The sequence below is a fragment of the Falco peregrinus genome, chromosome 2, assembly GCF_023634155.1.
Source record: "Falco peregrinus isolate bFalPer1 chromosome 2, bFalPer1.pri, whole genome shotgun sequence".
Lineage (NCBI taxonomy): Eukaryota > Metazoa > Chordata > Aves > Falconiformes > Falconidae > Falco > Falco peregrinus.
The window spans coordinates 70,207,207-70,228,297 of record NC_073722.1 but is presented as its reverse complement, the minus strand read 5'-3'; the positions used below and the strand labels follow the sequence as shown (position 1 = coordinate 70,228,297).

General features: G+C 40.3%; 1 protein-coding gene across 2 annotated transcripts in view; it reads right to left on the bottom strand.

Annotated features, from left to right (window-relative positions):
• The window catches only part of MANBA (mannosidase beta), a 59,436-nt gene that overhangs the window by 30,309 nt on the left and 8,036 nt on the right, over nt 1-21,091 (bottom strand). Inside the window, exons 1-7 of one of the 2 annotated variants that reach the window (XM_055796310.1) lie at nt 20,608-20,912; nt 11,831-11,925; nt 11,231-11,336; nt 9,171-9,341; nt 6,478-6,601; nt 3,866-4,041; nt 695-805 (exon numbers count right to left, since the gene is read on the bottom strand). In XM_055796310.1, the coding sequence (XP_055652285.1) occupies nt 695-805; nt 3,866-4,041; nt 6,478-6,601; nt 9,171-9,341; nt 11,231-11,336; nt 11,831-11,925; nt 20,608-20,877 (1,053 nt within the window). In that variant the 5' untranslated portion in view covers nt 20,878-20,912. Of the gene's footprint in view, nt 1-694; nt 806-3,865; nt 4,042-6,477; nt 6,602-9,170; nt 9,342-11,230; nt 11,337-11,830; nt 11,926-20,607; nt 20,913-21,091 lie in introns of those variants that run through there. The other variant, XM_013299676.3, reaches the window with a different exon arrangement.

Here is a 21,091-nt window from a genome sequence, read left to right as displayed (position 1 = left end):
GTTTCCACACGCTGATAGCATAAGGAGCCCAGTTCAACTGTACGATTTTTTTTTTCAATGGACAATTGAAAATCACCTCTTCTAGGTTTCTTAGTAAACCCAAACAGTTATACAGCCAGTGTGTTGCAGGAACCCTTATGCAAATATCCCTGAATATTATTTTCATGGTCATATTTAAGACATTACCTCTTCTTAAACCTCAAGCACATTTATCAGATTCTAATAAATGAATGTATGTTAGCTTTTTAGGAACGTGTCTATCCCACAAATTTTTTAAAAATTGAATTAACAAGAAAAATCTCAATAATAAACCTTCACATAATTTATAGCAATCTAAGGAGGTTTTTGGTGCATGCTACAAAACCATCAGCATAACATATCAAGTTTAAAAGTGCATTTTTTTCATGAGATAGAAAACTTTAAAAGTAAACATCTTTTCCTTTCTGAGGTTTCCAACTAACTGTAAGCCATCTTCCAGTCTCAATGCAAGTAAAGACATCCCTACATGCTAAGGCTACCAGAAAACAGGTAAACATACATTGTGACATAAAAAATACCTCGTTTCTCATTAGCATTTTCACATGCATATTAGAATCCACCAAAATATTTAAGAGCTCTAGATAACCTGCCATGCAGAGCAGATGTCCTAAAAGCAGCAGTTCAATGCCTGCTGTAATCAAGATGAAGGGCCCACCTTTGAAAATTTCTCAATCTGGTATCCTGCCTCCATGATGAAAGTTGTTGTCATGTTGTATCCAGTTTGCTTTCCATGTCCATTTGGCCACCAAGCCTCCACTGCAGAACTCTGGAATGTACAAGAAGGAAAGTCAGAGCAATGGATATAAAAAGAAGCAAAAAATGCACCTAAGGGCTCAGACATCTTTGAGTGAATTACCACAGGTCTAATGAGGTTTTGTTCCTCAGCTGAGCCATGGTAACTGGGATCTCTTCAGCTGAAACTCTGAGGTGAAAATTATTTAAAGACAGAAGAATGACTTCTTCTACTGAAGTTCAGGCTATCACTTCATCTTGTGCACAATAGGCCATGAGCAAGAATACACCTGCATCCGCACATGTAACTGCTACCCCTTGCTGAGGTACATTGACAGAATATTCCTCCAAAACTCAAATATCTGCCAGGAGCAGACATTGTTCACTAGGCTCTGGATCATGCCCCTTTTACCTATCACATGCAACATTCAATACAGAGGTGACACTCCTCAGTTGTGACTCTGGTAATATGTGACCATACTGACTGCTTCACTTACGTCAAGCTTTTAAGTCAAATTATAAGTTTCATTCTTTCTTTTCAGTATTTTCTGCTTTTTCTCTGTGCTTCCTAATCACTAGTACTCCATAATTTTTACAAACATAAAAAAAAAAATACCTCCAGGATGACAGAATGATTTAATTTTCTCGTTTTCCTAGTCACAGAGTAATATTTGTATCTTCATCCCAACAGCCTACTTCTGCTGCTCAATCCTATTGCCAACATTTGCCAGTTGAGTGCACAACACAAAAATCGTGAAAGGAAAGCAATAATGCATGCAACCAAACAATGGAGGGATCAGCACTGAATAGAGTCACGTAAGGAGTGCCTCAATCTTTTCAAATAAAAGGCAGCCAGAGAGCAACCCAACAATATGTTTTGCTGTAGCCATACTTGGATACAGTCATGAATGCATCTACTAACATTTCAGCTTCCCCAACACAGAATTTTCATAACTGCTTGTGCAGAAGTACTAATCTCTGTGTTGCACAAAATCAGCCTGTGCCTCAACAACAAGGGAGTGTTCACAGCCGCCTGGCACGGTTGGAGTCTCTCATTGGCCACTAATGATGTCACCCCCATGCTCACCATTAGCTGATAAGCAAATGCTGTCATGTTGGCAACACAGCACTTTGTGTGGCAACTGCAGGAAGACTGCTACGCATCTCCAGTGATAAGCACCACTCAAATTTGCACCTACTGACTTTGCAACACAATCTGCAATGAACTGTCAACTAGAAATAAACTTCTGGTGAGATCTCACTATTTAACATGCACCACACAAGTCTGTCATACAGAGTAAGGGCTCCGTTAAGGTCATCAATACATGAGAACACATTGCAGGGCTTCTCATAAAATCAGCTGATGTGAATTCATGCAGCAAAGCCTTTTGTGTACAAAGAATATATAAAACACTGTTGCTTCTGCTCTGAAGGAAGTGCTCCCTCACAAACTTGCAGTCATACTCCCCTAACAGAATTGTTCTGAGGGTGGGGGAGCAATTAAATAAACCAAAGTAATTTTTGAAGTTTCCTATTGCAGTTCCTGCTTAATTGTAGTCCCTGAAAAGGCTAAGCAGAGACTAATGATTGTTTTAAATGAAACTGGGTATTTGTAATTGCTCATGCAACTTGCATGTCAGATGACAACAGTAACAAAAATCTTATGTTTGTATGCTTTCGTGTCAAAATAAAACAAGGCACACAAGCACACAAGTCACTGAGTGTGCATGCTAGAACATAAATACCCTGCCTGCCTTTAATGCATGCTTTTTCTCCACTCCAACAACTGACAAGAGAACTTGAGAATACATGCATAAAATGCATTCAGGCTGGGGATACAAATGCAGAGTTACACAACAATGGAGAAAATCAGCGAGCCAGTAAAATATTCCAAGGTTTGAGGGCAGACCTTCAAATGTTATTAACTGTCAGAACTGTCAGAAGCCCCAAATTCCTGCTTACAGCACATTGCTCACTCACAAATCTAACCATGCCCTGTGACAGTAAAGCAGACGGCATTGGCTCCAGTGGAGGACACCATCAGCTGTGGCTGCTGCTGTATCTGCCAGGGCTTCCACCCTGCCCACTGGCCTGTGCCCTCCACTGTCAGGTTCAGTTCTGCAGTCAGCTCTACTAGGGCCCTGATCTCTGAGCAAGAAGCCAAGACGAAGTTCATGGTTCTTTTTGCCACACTAGGCTTACTGCCTAACTCAAGACACCTACCTATTTGTCAGCTAGAACAGACAGACCGATTTTCTTCATCTCTCAAGCCTGTATCTTTTCTTAATTATGCTTGTGTGGTAAAACTCAACAGGTTCTAAAAAAAACACCAACAAACCAAAGTCTATAGGAGTTAAATAATGCTGGTGAATTAAGTCTGCCACTAGATAGTTTCCCAACATCCTGTGAAGGTAAGCAGACCAATTCCTCTTTCATCACTGGGATGTATACCAAATTCATCAGATTTCAATTGAGTTATCTCCTCATCAGAGCATCCATCACTTTTCTAAAATATCTCCTGAGTTTTGCCTACCCAAGGGACTACAAGCCAACATAAGGAAGTACTACTGCACAGAATTTCTACCAACCTTACTGCCAGACAAGTTCTTCATAGGGCTCTTTTGCTTTTATTTCCCTGTAAAAGTATCTATTGAGAGACTCGAGGAATGTTTCCTCTCTTTACTGGGAGAACCATGTATACTGCAGTACCCTCTAGCCCCAGTCAGTCCAACAAAAAATATCACAGACAAGATACCTGCTGCCAGTTACGTGAAGTGACACTGGGTATCCATAGGTTATCTACCTAAATAGTTCATTTAACAGTGGCCAGTGATGATGTGGTCTTTTTGTTTTGCAGTAAGAGAAAAACTTCATCATCTTTTTGATACTGAGCTATGTAGCCCCACAGACATCAATTTTTAGAGAGGAAAAGAACTATTGTCCTATCCTGTAAGAGGTTCAGAAATGCTGTTAAAGTCTGGAATACAGTAAGGAAGGGGAGGGAGGCCTAAAACTGACATGAAGGTCGAAAGACACATTGGAAACCAGGGGAAACATCTTGCAGTAGGCTAGGGTTACATACACACTTCCTTACCTTGTTGATGTTTACAAGCAGCACAATGCTGCCTTCTCCAGGTTGAAGCCTCACACTGAACGTTTGCTGCGTTTGCAGTTTTGGAATGTTCACAGTCACAAGACCTGCAATTGGCTTGGAGCTGACTACATCAAAAATAGACTCGATTTCAAGACTCCACTGCTGAGCACTCTTTACTAAGTGAAGGGGAAGAAAAAAATGGGAATTCAGGAACTGTGTTTATGTACCTATTAGTTAACACGATGTCTCATCAGAGAAACAATCCAAACACCTCAGACTAAATGTAACAATTTTCAGGCTGTGTTTGAACCAGACCTACAAGGTTGATCTTCTTGTTCACTGCATTTGATACCTGTGCTTCCATTTGCTGACTTAGAAGACAGCTATGCAATATGATTTATGTTTTGTAACTCTCTTTTTTTCATTGAACAGCCATCCAGGGGGGTTTCAGAATTCTGTACAGAAGTCAGAGACTGTGACACCAGTCACTTCATTAGGAAGGATTTTTTCCCCCACCAACTCCCACAGACATTATATTTGCTTTTAGTCAGCACTTGTATGAACATGGTACTCTTTGGGAAAGATCGTAATCACAAGGCAGTACAATCACTTTTGTCAATGAAACAAAACCAGTATTAACAGAAAATGAGCTGAATTCATCCCAGAGTCACTAGACAAAATGAATGGAGTTATGCTGGGGATGAAATGGGCCCACTGTGTCTAGACTTGACAGTATCTTTATGACCCTTTTGCCACTGAAGTGTGTTGGAGGAAACAAGTTAATGATTTCTGTGAGATCTCTCTACAGTTACCTCAGACATTCCTCTCCTTTACAGGACTTACTGAATAAGGCAAGACAGGGTCAAGGGTACTCAAGATTAATGTGTAAATTTCCCACTTACTTCAGCAATTAAATTACCTGTCTACAAACACAGCCTAATTAATCCTATACTTCAAATATTACAGATGAACATTCAAGCAAAAGCAAATAAAACAGAAAACAAGGAAAACTTGAACTAATACATATTTTGTATAGACAAGCTACTAACCACTTACTTTCTCTTTTCATGTATATATTCTAGCTCTCCTTCCTCCAGGAGAGAAAGAGAGCTTCCTCCAAAAACAAAGAATTACATTCAGCCCTGGTGTCATTTTTGTTGTCTTTTGTAGAATGAAGAGCACTGAATGTGTTCCCAAGTTTCTATTTACACCCAGCATTATCCAGGGAAGACCAATTTTGATAGGTGTTGAAGGTGTTAAAAAAAGCACCCACCCCACAAGTGTCAGCCATTACAGTGTGTTTTCCCTCCCCTCCAAGGGTACATAGAAACTCCTACCTACTCTTACATGCATGAACTGCAGGATCTAGGCACAGAAATCAAGAACAATGAATCTTTTGTTACAGACTCAGTGGTCAAAAGGCTATGACACCAAATCTGATGAGCAATATAACTGCATAGGCAGCTTAAATTCAAGTTGATCATTTGCTCTTTATTTTTCAAATGTTATTATGTTTGAATGCTAATAAGCTTTAGCTCTGCTTCCAAACCATCCTCTGCTGAATGAAAGATGTTTGCTCTCTCCACTTACCCAGAGAGCAAGACTTTACCTACCAGAAGGTGGAGTTGTGGGAATGTGGGAAGGAGCAGAAAATACTTTTACTGGAACTAAATTTCAGAGAGCACACAAGAGTCTGTGCTGGGGCTTTCCATGGAAATTCCAGTCACGTTAATTCTAGCTAAGACCTGCAGCTATTTTAGGAAGCTTTAAAAGCAGCCAGGGAGTGACGTCTTCCGCTTTTATTCATACACAACAACTCTCTTCCCAAGGGCTGAAATTCAACCCAGTGCAGAGGACTCATGTACTAGCCTTTACTACACTGAAGACTGGGCTCAACAGGCAGTGAAAGAAAGCATGCGGGTGGTCTACAATGGGGCCTATTACCATTTACAGAAAGTTTCAACAGAAAAATAACCACTTTTGCTTAGCTGCAATGATCTTCAGGACAAAGAAGAGGAAAATCAAAGACCACATCAAGGGAGGAAACCGGTTTGGTAGGTTAGGTAGTTGAAATGCAGGAGGCTATCCTCTCAAATCGCAGCCTTAACAAATTACCCTAGCATAGCACCACTGCTTTTCTCTTTCACACTTTGTGTTGTGTCCTGAAAACTTCGCACTCTTGAAACTCTGCTCACTGTGTACTTGTCTTCCCAACACAAAACTGAATTCCCATAGCAGCTTTGCCTTCATTTTAAATGGAGGTGAGGCATGTATCTTGTAAGTCTTGGTGAAAACACATACCAATAGAAAAGAAATTTTTCAAAACAGGAGGAACAAGGGCAAACCTGTGCTATACTATGTATATTTCTGCAGTTATTCAGGAATCTTCGGGCAAAAATAGATTACGAATTATATCATTATTAATCATTATTGTTTGTACTTAAGTACTGTTTCAATACCTAAAAGGGCGGGCTGTGGTAAGAACTACACACAAAGTCATAATAAAACAATAGAACTTTTGCTGAACTGATAAATTAATTGAGCTTAACAATAAAATTATTTGTATTCCAAAGCTGAAACAACAACAAAAAGTAGTCACAAAGTAGACTTACCAAAGAAAGAAGTCAAAGAAAAGTAAATCAGGCGATAATGGTTATAGGCCTCAATCCGAACATCTTTCCAGATACCTTGAGTCGGAAAAGAAGGGCCCCAGTCCCAACTAAATGAACACTGCTCCTGGAATACAGAATGATTATGTTACAATTGCCTGTTTTTCACACAGACATTGATGCTGTGCCAGAAATAAAAATTATTTGCTATCTAGAAATAAAATATTGCCATGCACTGAAAGAACTTTTTCAATTTCCAGAAACCCATAAGTCTACAGTATTTCTTCTCTTATTTCTTGGCCAGAACTCTGCTGCTACTTATATAAAAAATAAAATTCTGGACTAAACATCCATGTACAGCAAAATTTTATATTAGTGAGAGAGCAAAACACTACCTAGCCCACCACTTAAAAACCAGTAAAGACGAAAAAACCAAGCCAGCAGGTTACTCTCAATTCAGCTCTGAATGAACTTAGTTTGTAATGTTAATATTTAATTGTATACCTAAAACACAAAGTAAGCAGAAAACTGACAGTTACAAATGTTAAAGTATTTTAAGGGACTGTATCAAATTAAAAATCATGGGTATATCTGAAATACTTTTCTCCTATTTTTGTTGTAACATGACAGATTAGTACAAAGAAAGAGATGCCTATGTCTGGCGCATTTGTGTAGTTCAGTCATGTTCGCTGTTTCTCCCCTTTTTATGGTTCTCATACAAAAACAAAGGGAACAAAAACATGGTTGAGAAATAGCTTAGTTCTGGTTCTAACATCAGAATAACTGTCAGAAATCTAAAATGCTGCAGAGCAATACCTACACTGCCTTCCATTTCGCTGTTTTCAAACCTGGTCAGACCTCCAGTTAACAAATCCCTTGAAGACATCTATTCAGCTGCCCTCCAAGCTTCACACAGCCCCAGCCCCCAAAGCAAATACAATAGATCTCCTCAAAGTCTTGTACAGTGACCTACAGTTCTAAATTTAGAGACTAATAACTTACAGCCGAGGCATACTAATTTTGGCAAACCACACTGCACAATTCTGGCCTATCCCTTGCATCGCTGGAGTCAGCCTGCCTGCCTGCCTATCAAGTTGCAAAAGAGCCTTCCAGGAAGCAAGCACCGTACCTATTTCAAGTGTAAAAACAGGGTCAACACATTCTTAGAGTAATTTTCCCTTTATAAAAAATAAACAAATAATCACTGTCAGACTGTCAGGTTTCACTAATAATATTGCAGAGACTGCTATCAAAAATAGTATGTCATATGAACAATACACTTGTATCACTGAAGTCCATGACCAGTGAGAGGCTTGCCTGTTGCCATAAATTCCTATTAAGATTTAGATACGTTTACTGCACCTAACACTGAACCTCAAACATGTGAACAGCTCTCTGTTACTTTAGGATGGTAAACAGCCAGCTTACCTTCGCAATGTCCTAGTATGTTTGTTTACTTTTAAATGTGACATTGCTGCTGCTGCTGTTGCCATATACTTGGAACTAAAAATGTTTCTGGAAATGTCTGGAGCAGCTTCCAAGCACAGTCTAACAACTCCTTTGAGGAAAAGCACTAGGGTACTTTCGTACAAATTTAAAGGTATACTTCAGTAGAGAATAAAATCATTCCTGGCCATTTTTGCTCTATAAATAAGACTACAATTGTTCAAGTGCCTTCTTCCTTCCAAGCTCCTCCCTGCACTGATTTCTAAGAAACAGCGGACTCAACTTTTTAGGAAGTAGTGAAAATAAAAGCAGCAGCTACTAGTAATAAAGACAGTATCTTAATCCTGAAGGACCTTCTCAGGACAACATGGAGTCCATGTTTCCATTAACAGATTTAAAGGAAATTACATCCAGCTTTAAATTAACAGAATTCTAGTCATTTTTTGAGGAGGCTCTGAAAAGACTTTTTTGAAAAGATTTAAAATAATTAACAAGAAAGGCATTTAAATGGAGACAAACCCACACAAAATGAGAAATTCCAAAGTAAGATCATCTAGCCATTGTCTCTAGCCGCTGCAAGGCTATCAGAAATACATGAGATGCTACTCAAATGATAGTTTGCCATTAATAAGTTTTAACAGCAATGAAGCCATGTCTTAAATCAGAGTTTCTGTGCTTCATTCATTGGATATTTACGTTTTTGTTTTCACTAAATATTCACAACACCGTAATAAGATAAGAACAGGTCCTCTGTTAGATAACACTTCTCAGGACATGCCAGAACTGCCCAGTATAAACAGCCCAGTGCATGAGCAATAACAAACGCTCACAAAGCTGCTTGGCTGAGATTTCTACAGCCTTGGCAATAATATACACTAGAATTTGCAACAGCAAACTCTGCTTTCAGCATGCATTGCTAAACCCACCCAGTGGATCAAAATGTAACAAGTACTTGTTTCCCAATGCTATCTTACTCCCCTAGCAGTAAGTCTCCTTCCTGACTCCTTCATGAAAACAGCCTTTTAAACATTCCTGTCACCTAGATATGAAGCCTGGCCTTCTTATGCCTCCTGTATTATCAACATGCTAGATAACAGGTTTCCAGGGGGGACAGGAGGAGGAAGCTGCTATGAAAAATATGCCCTACTTATAAAATGACATTGCAGGTTTCAGAATACATCTGTAAGGACAGCACATGGTGCATTCCTCTTTCCAAGCCTGAAGCCAGAGACAGACAATTTTGCCCCTACCTTTCTGATGAAATTAGCATGGCACTCTCCTTTCTGCACAGGTGGAGGGCATGCCGGGGGGATGCTGTACACTTTGTGACATCTGCTCTGCTCTGCTGCATATGAAACGGCTGATAAGAAACGGACTTCAACAAAATTGACCTCCTTGATCACACTGGTAATATCAAAGCTCTAGGTCAAGAAAACAGAACAAAATCATTACAGTGCTGACATATATTACTTTTAATATGTTATTTTAATATCATACATATATTATTCAAAGGTATCAGCAGACTCTGGTTTTAAAGGAAAAGAAAAGCTACTAAAGCTGAAAAAAGAAAATACACAGTAACATTGTAGATACAAGGAGGTGTTACTGGGCAAACCGCTTTCCCCTTATTGAGTGCCCATTGCAGGGCGAAGCACTCTGCTTGCAAACAGGTGTGATTGAAGGATAACGACAGCAAGAGAATCTTTACCTTCCTTCCTCATTCAGAACCCATTTGCATCTTTAGAAAGACACCCTGTTCCAACTCAGAAAGCTGGTCTATACGGGTGTCCTCCCAACTCACGCTGTGCTGCCAGTTTACCTACCACAAAGCACTGAGCTGCCTTTCACCTGAATGCTGTAAAGCTGTATTTCATGCCACCTGCATTCTCACCCCCAAAATGTACAGGAACACATTCTATGCCAGCACCAAATGAAGCATTTGCGGGGTTCCTCACTGGATAACAAAATTTCTTTCAGTATGGCTGGATAGAAGGATAAATGTTTGGTTTCAGAATTATCCTGTGCTATCAAGATAATATGGTTCCAACGTTTAATAGCCATTTCTTCTTCACAGTGTTCATCTGTGACAAGTCAAGTCTTGGCAATTCTTTCAACTTGTGAGCAGCTCAGCTAGCATCACTTATGTCTGTAGCATACAGTAGAAAATTACAAAGCAAAGAGCATCCCCCCAGAGAGAGCCTTCAGTGTCCTTCCTGAAGAACTTGTTGCCACGTGGAACAGGTGAACAAAGCAGAACAGTAATCCTAGACTCAATCTAATACAGTACACACTGGTTTTAAAGTGAAGGCAATTTTATGAAGTGTTACAAACTGAGACAGAATAAAGTTGCAGAAATAAGGGTAAAATAATATCACTTCCCAATTCTACAGAGCCTGCTACTGGTAATCCTTTAGATACTCCCCAAATCGTAATTCATTACAATTTCATAAAAGCTCTGTGAAATTGCTCATTTCACTGATGGCAAAACTAAGTCACAGAGAAACTAAGTGATTTGTCCTAGGTCACACAGACCCAGGTGGCAGAATCTAGCTCTGTCTCAGGCCAGTACCTCTGCAATAAAACCTGCCAGAACGGTAAACACTGAGATATGAAGACACCAGATTTCCTTTGTAATTCAGTTATTCCACTAACATTCTTCCTTTAACTTTTCCTTTTTTGATTCTTTTCAGAGGAAAGCAAGGATTGTCTTTTATGCTATTACCCAGAATAATTTTAAATTTTAAAGCTATAAAGTTAGTTTTGAATGGTTTTGCCACACTCAAGATCGTGCCATAATGAGTACTCTCATGCTGACATAGGCTAAGTTCAAAAATGCAAGACAATGTTATCAAAATCCCAGTATCAAAAATCAAAACCCCTACATAAAAAAAAGTGAAAACACAAAGGCTTTACAAGACACGCAATTTCATTTCAGTATTCACATGTAAACCATTCTAATACCAATTAGTAAGTAGATTTACAGCTAATAAAACAGATTTAAGCTTACGTTTTCTTGGAGCTGTGACAGATCCCAAGAAGCAAGACTTATATTATTAGCTGAATTGATCCTCTTGCATGAGTCCACTAATTTAGAACAAGACACATTCACCTCTAGATCTGATCCTGTTGCTACTGAAAAGGTAAGCAGACCTCTCTAACAGTTATCTGATTACACATGCAGTCCTCAGGTCAACACTTTCTGTGTCCAAGCAACCATTTTTATGTATACTTGAATGCACTGAAAGTGCTCAGCACAAAAGGGCTTTGAAGAAAAAACAAAAGCACCTTCAGATATAAACACATTACTTACATATCTGTTGAACATGTTGTCTGTTCTCCCAAGAGTGACATTGTTGATCAGGATCTGTGCTACTGTATCTACACCCTCGAAAATCAAATTCACTTTCTGCCACTTTCTACAGAAAATAACATATGCATTAAAAAAACATTATAATACATAGGGTTAACAACACAGAGAAAGTGTACAATATAAAAATGTATATCACCATTATCTTTAGCAGCAGTTGCCTCAACTATCTCCAAAAATGTTTGACTTACTGTGGCTATGTTATACTTTTAAATAGTAAAATTGAGATGACAGCTGAAGTGGCTCGAGTCTGCAACACAGCATGTTCACATACCCACCAGATATAAGACAGACTAGTTTCCAATTAGCCTAAGTATTATCCTTCCTCCGCTGGCAATTCATAAGTAATTTTTAACAGTTAAAAAGGACAGGAAAAAGCAATTACTAAAATGTTCTTTAGCAACAGCTTTGCAGCTGCACATTATTGCATAATTTGTTTTATTAGATACAAAAGCATTAAGCGGATTTTGAGCTGATGGATTAACTCACAGTTCTGCATGAAAGATGGCACAGAGCTATTTTAGACATATCTTTACTGCATACCTGATGTCAAAAGGAGTTTTGAATGTCCTGCTGTAAGTCCAGTTATCCAGTGAGATCCATCTGTACATCACGTCATTAAATCTATAGTATGGATCCTAATAACAGACAACAAAAAGAAAATTACAAGACTTACTTAGTAATAGTGTTACTACATGAAATGCATCATAATATCCATCAGATGAGCACTTCTTATTTCAGACAGTCTGCAAATGCAAAATCTATCTTATTTTGTTAGTTCTGATATTCCTTTTCACCTTTGAAATAATACATGAAAGCAAAGCTTTGGTAATACTTGACTTTACTTATATAGGTCAAAACCTGTTTGTTAAAATCTTCATACTCAAACTAGAGGGAGCAGAATTTGGTTTTACGTAATAAATGACTGGGCTGGAAATTAAAAAAAAAAAATCAAGACAGCTTCTCACTTAAGAGAGGAACAGAACATGATCACCCTCATAATGATGGAGAAAATAAGACTAATAGGATTTTAAGAGGCAAAGAAACAGCATTTTAGGCCTCTAGGGACAGCAGTGAACAAATCTCTACAGTTTAAAATAATTGCAAATACTCCAGTTGCTTCTTGTCAACAAGCCTTAATGTGGTAAGGCTTAATGAAATTGTCCTGTTAGGAAGGGAGGGAGGAAAAGAAGCAGCAGCAACACAGTTTGGCTTGTTGTATAAAATTAAATGACTACTCTTGAGAATAATGCTGCATTTATACTGAATGTATTCTTTTCCCTACCCAGGAAGAATAAAAGGCACAGTCGGTTTAAATTATGTCCTTGACCTTTTTGGCTTCATGCTGTATTTATTACCTTATGGTGGGTCACAATGTTCCTCACCTAGGCTGAACGAATCAGTTACGTGGACCTGACAACCCACCACCTTGCACCTCACAAAAAAGGCATCAGAAAGCTACAGTGTTACATCCCCTTGTCAGTTCAGAGTTCAGTCTTCTTCAGCAGCTGCACAGCTGAATTGCTTTCCCAAAACAAAGACCAATCTCTTCTGGACTGCATGACTCAAACCCAGCTAAGAAAGAGCATAGCTACATTAAGGCTGGCTTTGATACGAGTGTTCTACAGTACCAGCACAGCTAACTAACTGCCCTGAATACCCAGATTCATGCTGAAGAAAATCTGCCCAGCTTTTTTTTTTTCCTCCTTGCTGAAGCTCAATTTTTCTCTCCATTTCAGTAGTCAGTATAGATAGTAATGACACTTCTGGATTTGAACTCTTCTGAAAAACTTTTCATATCTCATATTTGTTTTATAACTAAGAGGGTCAGGCTCTGTAATATAAACACAAACCTATTTACATAGCAGAGCAAAATCATAACATCTAAGTGACTGTCCTCAGCAGCATAATCCCTTCTGGAGTCCCACAGTAACATAAATGTCATTCCTTGAGCCCATATAGAGGGAAAGTTGTCACCTTTCCTCTACATGCTATGCTGTGTCAATCAGATTTCTTACTACAAGGGAACAAGAGTCGGGAAGGAAAGGTCTTGTCACCTCAGTAAAACTGTGACTTCTGTATTAGTAACACAGTGTACTCTCTAAAAGTTAAGTCATCTCAAACTTACCAGAACAATGACTGAATTGTAAGATATCCATACCATTACTTTCATATGCAAAACCTTTTGTGGAATATATCACAGACTTTTATTAAGATGTAAAATATAAGGCTAATAAATGCATATTAAAATGCAAAATTTAGGCTCGTAAGAGAAACTCCATTAAGATTACTGTATTGAGACAAGAAAAGGCAAGCATCAAATGTCAGAGACCATGAAACCCCACATTATGCCCTTAAGCACATTTTTAACAACTGTCTTGCTTTAACATCATATAATACTTCATTTTAGGTTTTGCTTTGGAAAATGTGCATGTTAAATTTCAATCATTGCCACTTGTATGTGTGAAATATTTAACAAAAGGCATAAGATGCAAGTCGTAAATACACTATCAACAGCAGACTGTAAAGCCAAAACCAATTTGGTTAGTGGTCAAACAACCAACATTAGTGCCTTGTCAAAGATCAAGACCCTGCATAAAGAAAGCTGCACTGTTTTTCCCACAAAAGCATGGATAAGGAGATGTTAGTGAAGAACAAAACTGGTTGTCAAACACCAAAGAGAAGTGTAGGAATGTTTCATCAGAGGCAGAAATTACATCAGATGGGCTCTTACAGCAGTTTACAGAGCTGCTTGTTTAAATCTCCTTAGAGCCTACTGCAGATCCTTTTTCCTGAAGGGGCTTTCTTCATCTGTATTAGTCTAAAAGCCTTCTAACTTCAAGAAATGCACTGACTGCTAAACCATGTGTCATAGAAAGTGCCAATTAGCCCCTTCTGATTCATACAAATACTGTTTCCTCCTCACAGGCAACCATCCACCTTTTTAGATGGGAAAGCTCCTAGCTTTGTGTACCTTTATATAAAACTTAACAGTTTACTAATATCATTGCTACATAACTAGTAAAACAGCTTATATATCACACAGAAAAGCTGTTAAATGCTAATACTGGTTAGTCATTTTAAGCATGACAAATGTTGCTTCTTCTAAAATCAGTCACGTGGCAATGTTCAAGCTATGATTTTAAGATAATTCTCAAGGTTCAGGAAAAATGCACAACCACAACAAAGCTCTGTAAGAAAAGAAAATTACTTCTCCCATACACTTATGAGATTACTGACTTTTTCATTATTAAATGCAACTGTTTTGAGTGCTGGAAGATGTACCTATAGAAGTCAAATTGTTTGGATTTATCTGAAACAGAATTTGATCCCACATTAAATCAGCTCACATTAAAATGAAAGTTTTATTTCAGAAAACTGGATGGGAGCATTTGAAAGACGGTAAGAAACAGACTGAACATATATTAAATATACTTCACATTCATTAGCTCAACATGTTCCTGGAAGCCAGTCACAGAGGGGTGGAGTCACTACAGCTATTTTTAGGTCCCACCAAACAAATTCTGAACCACTCAAGCTCCCTGCCTGTTTGTACTCTGCTCCCAACTTCAGTGCTGTAAGCAAGCAGCAAATCACCTGCTAAGATGAGGTTAAAAGCCCTACTACAGAGCATTAAAAGGAAGCAATTTCCAGTTCGGGTAACAGGACATCAGCAGGACTTCCAATGCACTGGCAGCACTAAACTGAAGGCACTGCCAAGCAGCTAGATGGAAGCTCCTCCTTGCAATGATTTTAAGGGGATATTGAAAAGCTAGAGTCATATAAGCTAAGAGCTTCTCCTGTTAGAGCAGGAAATGGATGAGACATGAATACATCAGAAGTGAGGCTCAAAGCCCAAGGGAGTGAGTTGCACCAGGCACACCCTGGCCCCACGAAGGGCCAGCTTCAGGCCCCCATCCAGCTGGGAGTCCAGAGGAGCATGGCACAAACACCTGAAGGACACTAGACAGAGGCAGCTGTATCCAGACAGAGGACAGCGTGTAATAAAATGAAATGTAATACAGGGAACAAAACCCAGATTCCTTTGCCTTATCCTACTTTTCTTATCTAATTTGAAATTGCCTCTTCTCTCATAAATCAACTCTGTTGATAATGTATACCATAAGAACATCCTGCTGATGTAACAGATTACCAAAATAAAACTTGCAAGTGACATTTCATGCTTTACAGTTTAATGATTTTACTGTTGCCAACTTCAAACTGGAAGCTAAATAGTTAAGATATTTATCGACATCCATGCACTCATTGATACCTCAAGCAACAGCAGTCAGGACATTTATACAATTTTCAGAAGCCCAGTTTCACATATTTGCAGCTTGAAGTCAAGCTGAACTAACAGTAGTGATGAATGCATCGTATTCTTGGAACATGAGTTTTGGAAGTTCATCCTAAAGTAATTCATTTTCAGTAGTCACTCTAACAAAGCAGTAAACTGAGTTTCACCTTATGCTCAAGATGTGTTACAGCTGAACACTGAGCCAAATACTACTGAAAAGTTAATTAACAAGCTATTAATACCCATTGCTTAATACTCTCTGAATACCCTGCTGTATTTAATAGGTTACTATAACTTTTATCTATATTAACTTCACAAGCTTTTGAAAGATAAACTGGAGTGCCATTTAATATTCATCCTAAGTTTCACTAAGGCATTTGAACGCTTCCACATATGTTCACACAACTCAGCAGAGCACATATCTTTTAATGGAAAATAATACATTATTTCATTAATGAATGTCATTTAACATGTTAGAACCATACACTACCCAATGCAATTGTTACCTAGCTTGCTTTGAAAAATTTAAGTTACAATGAAGTGTCAGAAAACACACAACGGCATATTTTACACAAATGCAGAACAAGCTACAAAAAATACACACTACTTTCCATAACTGCAGAAATATCACTTGAGATACATAAGCTTCTGTCTCTTCTAATATATTTTAATATCCAAGTATGACCAAGACCACGGTAACCCCCTGTGTCAAGTGCATGGCCTTGTTGTATAACGGCAGAAACTGCAGTGTTGTCCAGCCCCTATATTAGCATCACAGTTGCAGACCCCCCATAACAGTTATTTACAAATCAACGTGACAGTTAGTAAGACAAAACAGCCTTTCTTTATGAATGCAAACAGCTGGCAGATGAGAAAATCCAGCTACAATAGCCATATTCATCAGAAATTTTACAGGAGTCACCTGCCAGCAGAAACAGCATCATGCAGTACTTGGACAGTACATGCTAGAAGACAACTATTTCTAGCACAAAGATTTAATGCACAAGTTACCTACTCTGATACATATTGCTTATCAGAACTGTGCCTGAAAGAAAACACTGTGCTGACAGTAGTTTAAAACTAAATCTTCAGACAATCTGGTTTCTGCAAATCATTTTCCAGAGATGCAGGGTTAGCCATAGACTCACTGCAAGTTTGTAAAATGTTTGCACTTACGCCCAAGCCTTGCACTACTTTTATTCAAGTCACTATTACACTTGTTTATGTGCATTTCTCACGTCTTTTTTAAATTTTACATGTAAACAGTAGTAAGAGCTATGGAGTCCTAATGAAATTTTATTAAAACAACCCAGCTGAACACATACTCTGATGCTATCTCCTGCCCCTACAGCTTCTATCATAGTTAATCCAGCATTTGAACTGTGATGGTTGAACACAGAAGAAAATCATACTTCAGTAGGAAGCTTAAAAGTATCTTCCCCAAGAGCATTTTCTAAGATATGTGCATTTGGTGCATTCAGAAAGATGTGTCCATCCAATGTATATTTTATAAGCCAAAGAGTAAAGACATCTCTAGAACAAATGCTAAGAGGATCCAGAGAGATAGATGAGTAATGAACCCTCAGTGTCAGATGTCTTTCAATTCAAATGCATGGCTTGCACAGCAGATTAAAGTAAGGCTACACATGCAATCAGCTAGAGCATCCCTGGGCAAAAACAGTTTGCGCATCGACCTAAATTTGAAATGAACCACACACTGATACATAAGTTGCTTGCAGCCTACTCTTGCAATCTAAGCCCCATTTTGCAGGCTTAGTATCTGGCAGCTTATTCTTGCTGCCCTCCTTCCCCTCATTTATGAGATACCCACTAAGCTACATTGTTGGAGCAGGCCCTCCCAAATTCGTTTTAAATTTGTTTTGGGGGCTAACCCATGAAAAATTCCCAAGGACACAGAAGCAAAGGATGCAGTGCTATTTGCAAATCACACAGAAAAACAGCACACAGATTTCACTAGGTCACTGAACATATGGGTCTCGCTATCCAGGATAATTTAGTTCCCACCAGCTTTGTTCCCCTATTTCCTGGTGCAGCTTTTCAGACCAATCTTCACTTTTGATTACAAGCAGTAAGCTTTTCGATTGCTGGTCTAGTGACATTTTCAGTAGGATGAGTAAAAATCCTGCACTCCACAGCAAAGAGTAGAAGGAGCAAATGAAAAAGACACTGAAGACCAAAGGTTTTGTATTTAGGCAACTGTAATAAAACTCCTAATTTTACACTTGACACAACCCCAAAAAGGGCTGATTTCCAGAAATAATGAGCACTGAAGAAACAGAGCAACCAGTGCTCTATGCCTCTAAAATTCAGGCTGTGTGCGTGCTTTTGTATAAATAGGAATATAGGAGTATGATTTTAGGCAGCTGCGTTTGAAAACATTTAGTCATAAGCATTTTCACTGCAATGAAGAAACCTCAGGACAAACATCTGAGCCACTCTTTGCAGCATAAAGCCACGCACTGCAATAACAAATTATGTCACCGACTCCCTCCAAACAACACAGGTTTGCTGCTTTGCAGAACGCAACAACTGGTGGCAGGGATTGATTACATTTAACACTATCTGTGATAGATTTAAAATCTGCCGAGGTTGCTCTTGTATTTTGGTATGTTCTCCCATTTATCTTTTAAACAAAAATGTGATTTTAAAACAATACAGTTATCCTGGTGCAAATATTTCTGTGAATGCTTCTTTCCATAAACTGGGCTTTGCTAAACTAAGAATGGGCTTAAATTGATCTTACGTTACCTGTACACACCTATACATAGAAACAAGTTGGCTCATCCTGAGCTTGGAACTAGGCAGACACCAGCTGGGTCCAGTCCAGAGGTCAAGCAACCACACTAGTGAAGTATTTCAGTTAACTCAGCTCCTCGGCAGAGTGTACTAATTCTACTACCAATTTAGCAACAGTTTCCAGACTACAGCAGGTTCAGGCACGACCATATCACCACGTGTCTGGAGCAAGTTCATGCTTGTATTCACATAAACATGTTCCAAGTGTCCACAACCAACCATCATCGATTTAATTAGCCAGGCAATCCATTAGCAAGACCCATGCTGCTAGCCAGCAGGCTGACTAAGCTTTCAAGCCTCTCTGCAGGCTTGGGATTCTGCCCAGGCAGCACATGACAGTTCATGATCGCAGCCTCATTTCCAAATATTATACTGCTGCTTAAAATGACTAGAATGACAAGTCAGTTTACAGCAATGCAGCTAAATTAGCAATCACATTTTCTAACTTCCTAAGAGTACATAATGTGAGTAGATAAATGTGAGTCTTTCATTACGTCATTATCTTGCATGCATGAGTCAGTGCATTGGTCACAGCTTCTCCTGAATGATTATTCACACTTCTTATAGCAACACCTCCCAGCAAAGGCAAACATCTGAGACATTCAGTTTATCTTATGCACTTTTGCATGGGAGAAACTAGCACAATTCTCTTCACTGATTCTCCATATATAGTCTACCTGCCCACTGCACTTTTTAAAACTTTAGGAAAGCTATTTTTAAACCTTAAATGTTCAAAATGTCACGTCACTTAGCACACAGATGTTCAAACAACAGACCATCATGGCTCAGCTTAGTGTATTCACTTTTCCAATGTTGGCTATTTCTATTACCTGGCAATGACACTCGTTGGAATCTATTATTAGTACTGGGATTCCCAACCTATGGCAACACAGAATACTACTAAAATTATCCTGCCTGAAATGGCATCACTTTCTATTTATACCTCTGTAGCTTTAGTCAGAGTAGAACAGGAAAATAATCTGGAGAATAAAAATTACAGAAAATATAAAATGTATGCATACAAAATGTATTTTTAAAATGCTTCACAAGAAACGCAACATTGGTACCACAATAAATACAATACATAGATATGTCTGATGTACTCAGACAACATATGACAGTACTTCACATTTTCTAGTACAGAAGTGTATTTATCAGTTTTATAGAGGATAACTTCACTATGTTTTATTTCTTTTCCTTGTTCAAAGTACACATTTCACTTTCCACATGCTTCCTTTTAAAAAGGCATCTTATTTTAACAATGACCCAGTTAATGCCACAGCTCGTCAGGTCCAAGCGACAAGCAGCTTACGCTGCTATCAGGGGATCTGGCTACTAACCTAAAACAGCAGTTTTGTTCATTTGTCCCAGAAAGTGGCCACTGTGTTTTCATAAATCTAAAAACTAAAAGAGACAACTGTAACCAGAAGCAGCAATGCTTCTTAGAAGTGTTAAAGGAGTACCTAGTCTTTTAAAGGAAAGTTTTATACTCATGTTTCAGAACACACTTCCCTTAGGCAGCACGCAGGTATCCAATCTCAACTGTTGCATGTGCTCTGCAAGTATTAAAAGGGATTTTTAATGGACTGAAATCCCTAGATTTCTTGCATCAACAAGCCAAACTTCACCAGGGCGGGTTTGGCTTTTCATTCTTTTGAGGCAACATTGTAGGCAAACCTGACTTACACAGGGTGATGCTTACTGTAGGTATCTGGTGTCAGCACCTTGGTTCCGTGCCAGAACCACAGTCTCACACAGCAGAGCACGGGCTTGCACTTGTATCCTTGGCCCGACCCGGGACTGCTCCGCCGTGGGTAGCCTCAGTTATCCACCTGAGGACACTGCAGCCACCAAGCCCTGTGCCACTCGAGGGGCTAAGCGGAACAAAGTCTGCCTGCCGCATCAGCCACGCCAGCAAAGCCGGAGGGGTTGAGGCGGCTCCCGGGACAGAGCGATGTTTGGGGGGGGTGAAGGGGCTGCCTTTAGCCACACTCCTGCAGACCCCTCACAGGGGCTCGGTTCTTTCCTTTCGGCAGGCTGCCCACGGCGAAGCCGCACGGCGGATGCGAGGCTCCTCGGGCGCCATCTCACCGCGGCTCCCTGCCCGGCCCTGCCCGCCGCGCCTCAGGCGCCGCCAGACTCGGCCCCGCCGCCGGAGCCGCCGCCGAGGGGGAGCCGGCGAGCAGGGCGCGGCTGCCTACCGTACCTGGATGAGGCCCCGGCGGTGCAGGGCGGTGTGCACGCAGCCCGGCACCTCCCCTCGGAGCACCACCGAGCCGTTCGCGTTGCCCAGCCGCCAGCTCCCCCGCAGGCTGCGCACCTCCGGGCCGCCCGCGGCCGAGGCGCCGGCCCGCCGCGCAGTCGCCAGCAGTAGCAGCAGTAGCAGCAGCAGCAGCAGAGCTCGGCCCGCAGACAGACGGCATGGCGGCCGCCAGGAGCGAGCGGGCGGCCCCGGTGGAGCGGCGCTCCCCGCCATGGCTCGCGGAGGCGCAGCTGCAGGACGACAGGCGGCCGGGCGGGGGGGTTACCGGCCCCGGCGGCCCCCGGCGGCCCAGCCGCGTCCTCAGAGAGCCGGGGCGGTGCTTCGGGCCGTTAGCGACCGTTGGGGGTGGGGGCGGGGCGGGCGTGCGCCTCCTCCCGCCGCCCGTTAACGGCTCCTCAGGGCCGGCAGGCCGCTGGGCGGCGGGAAG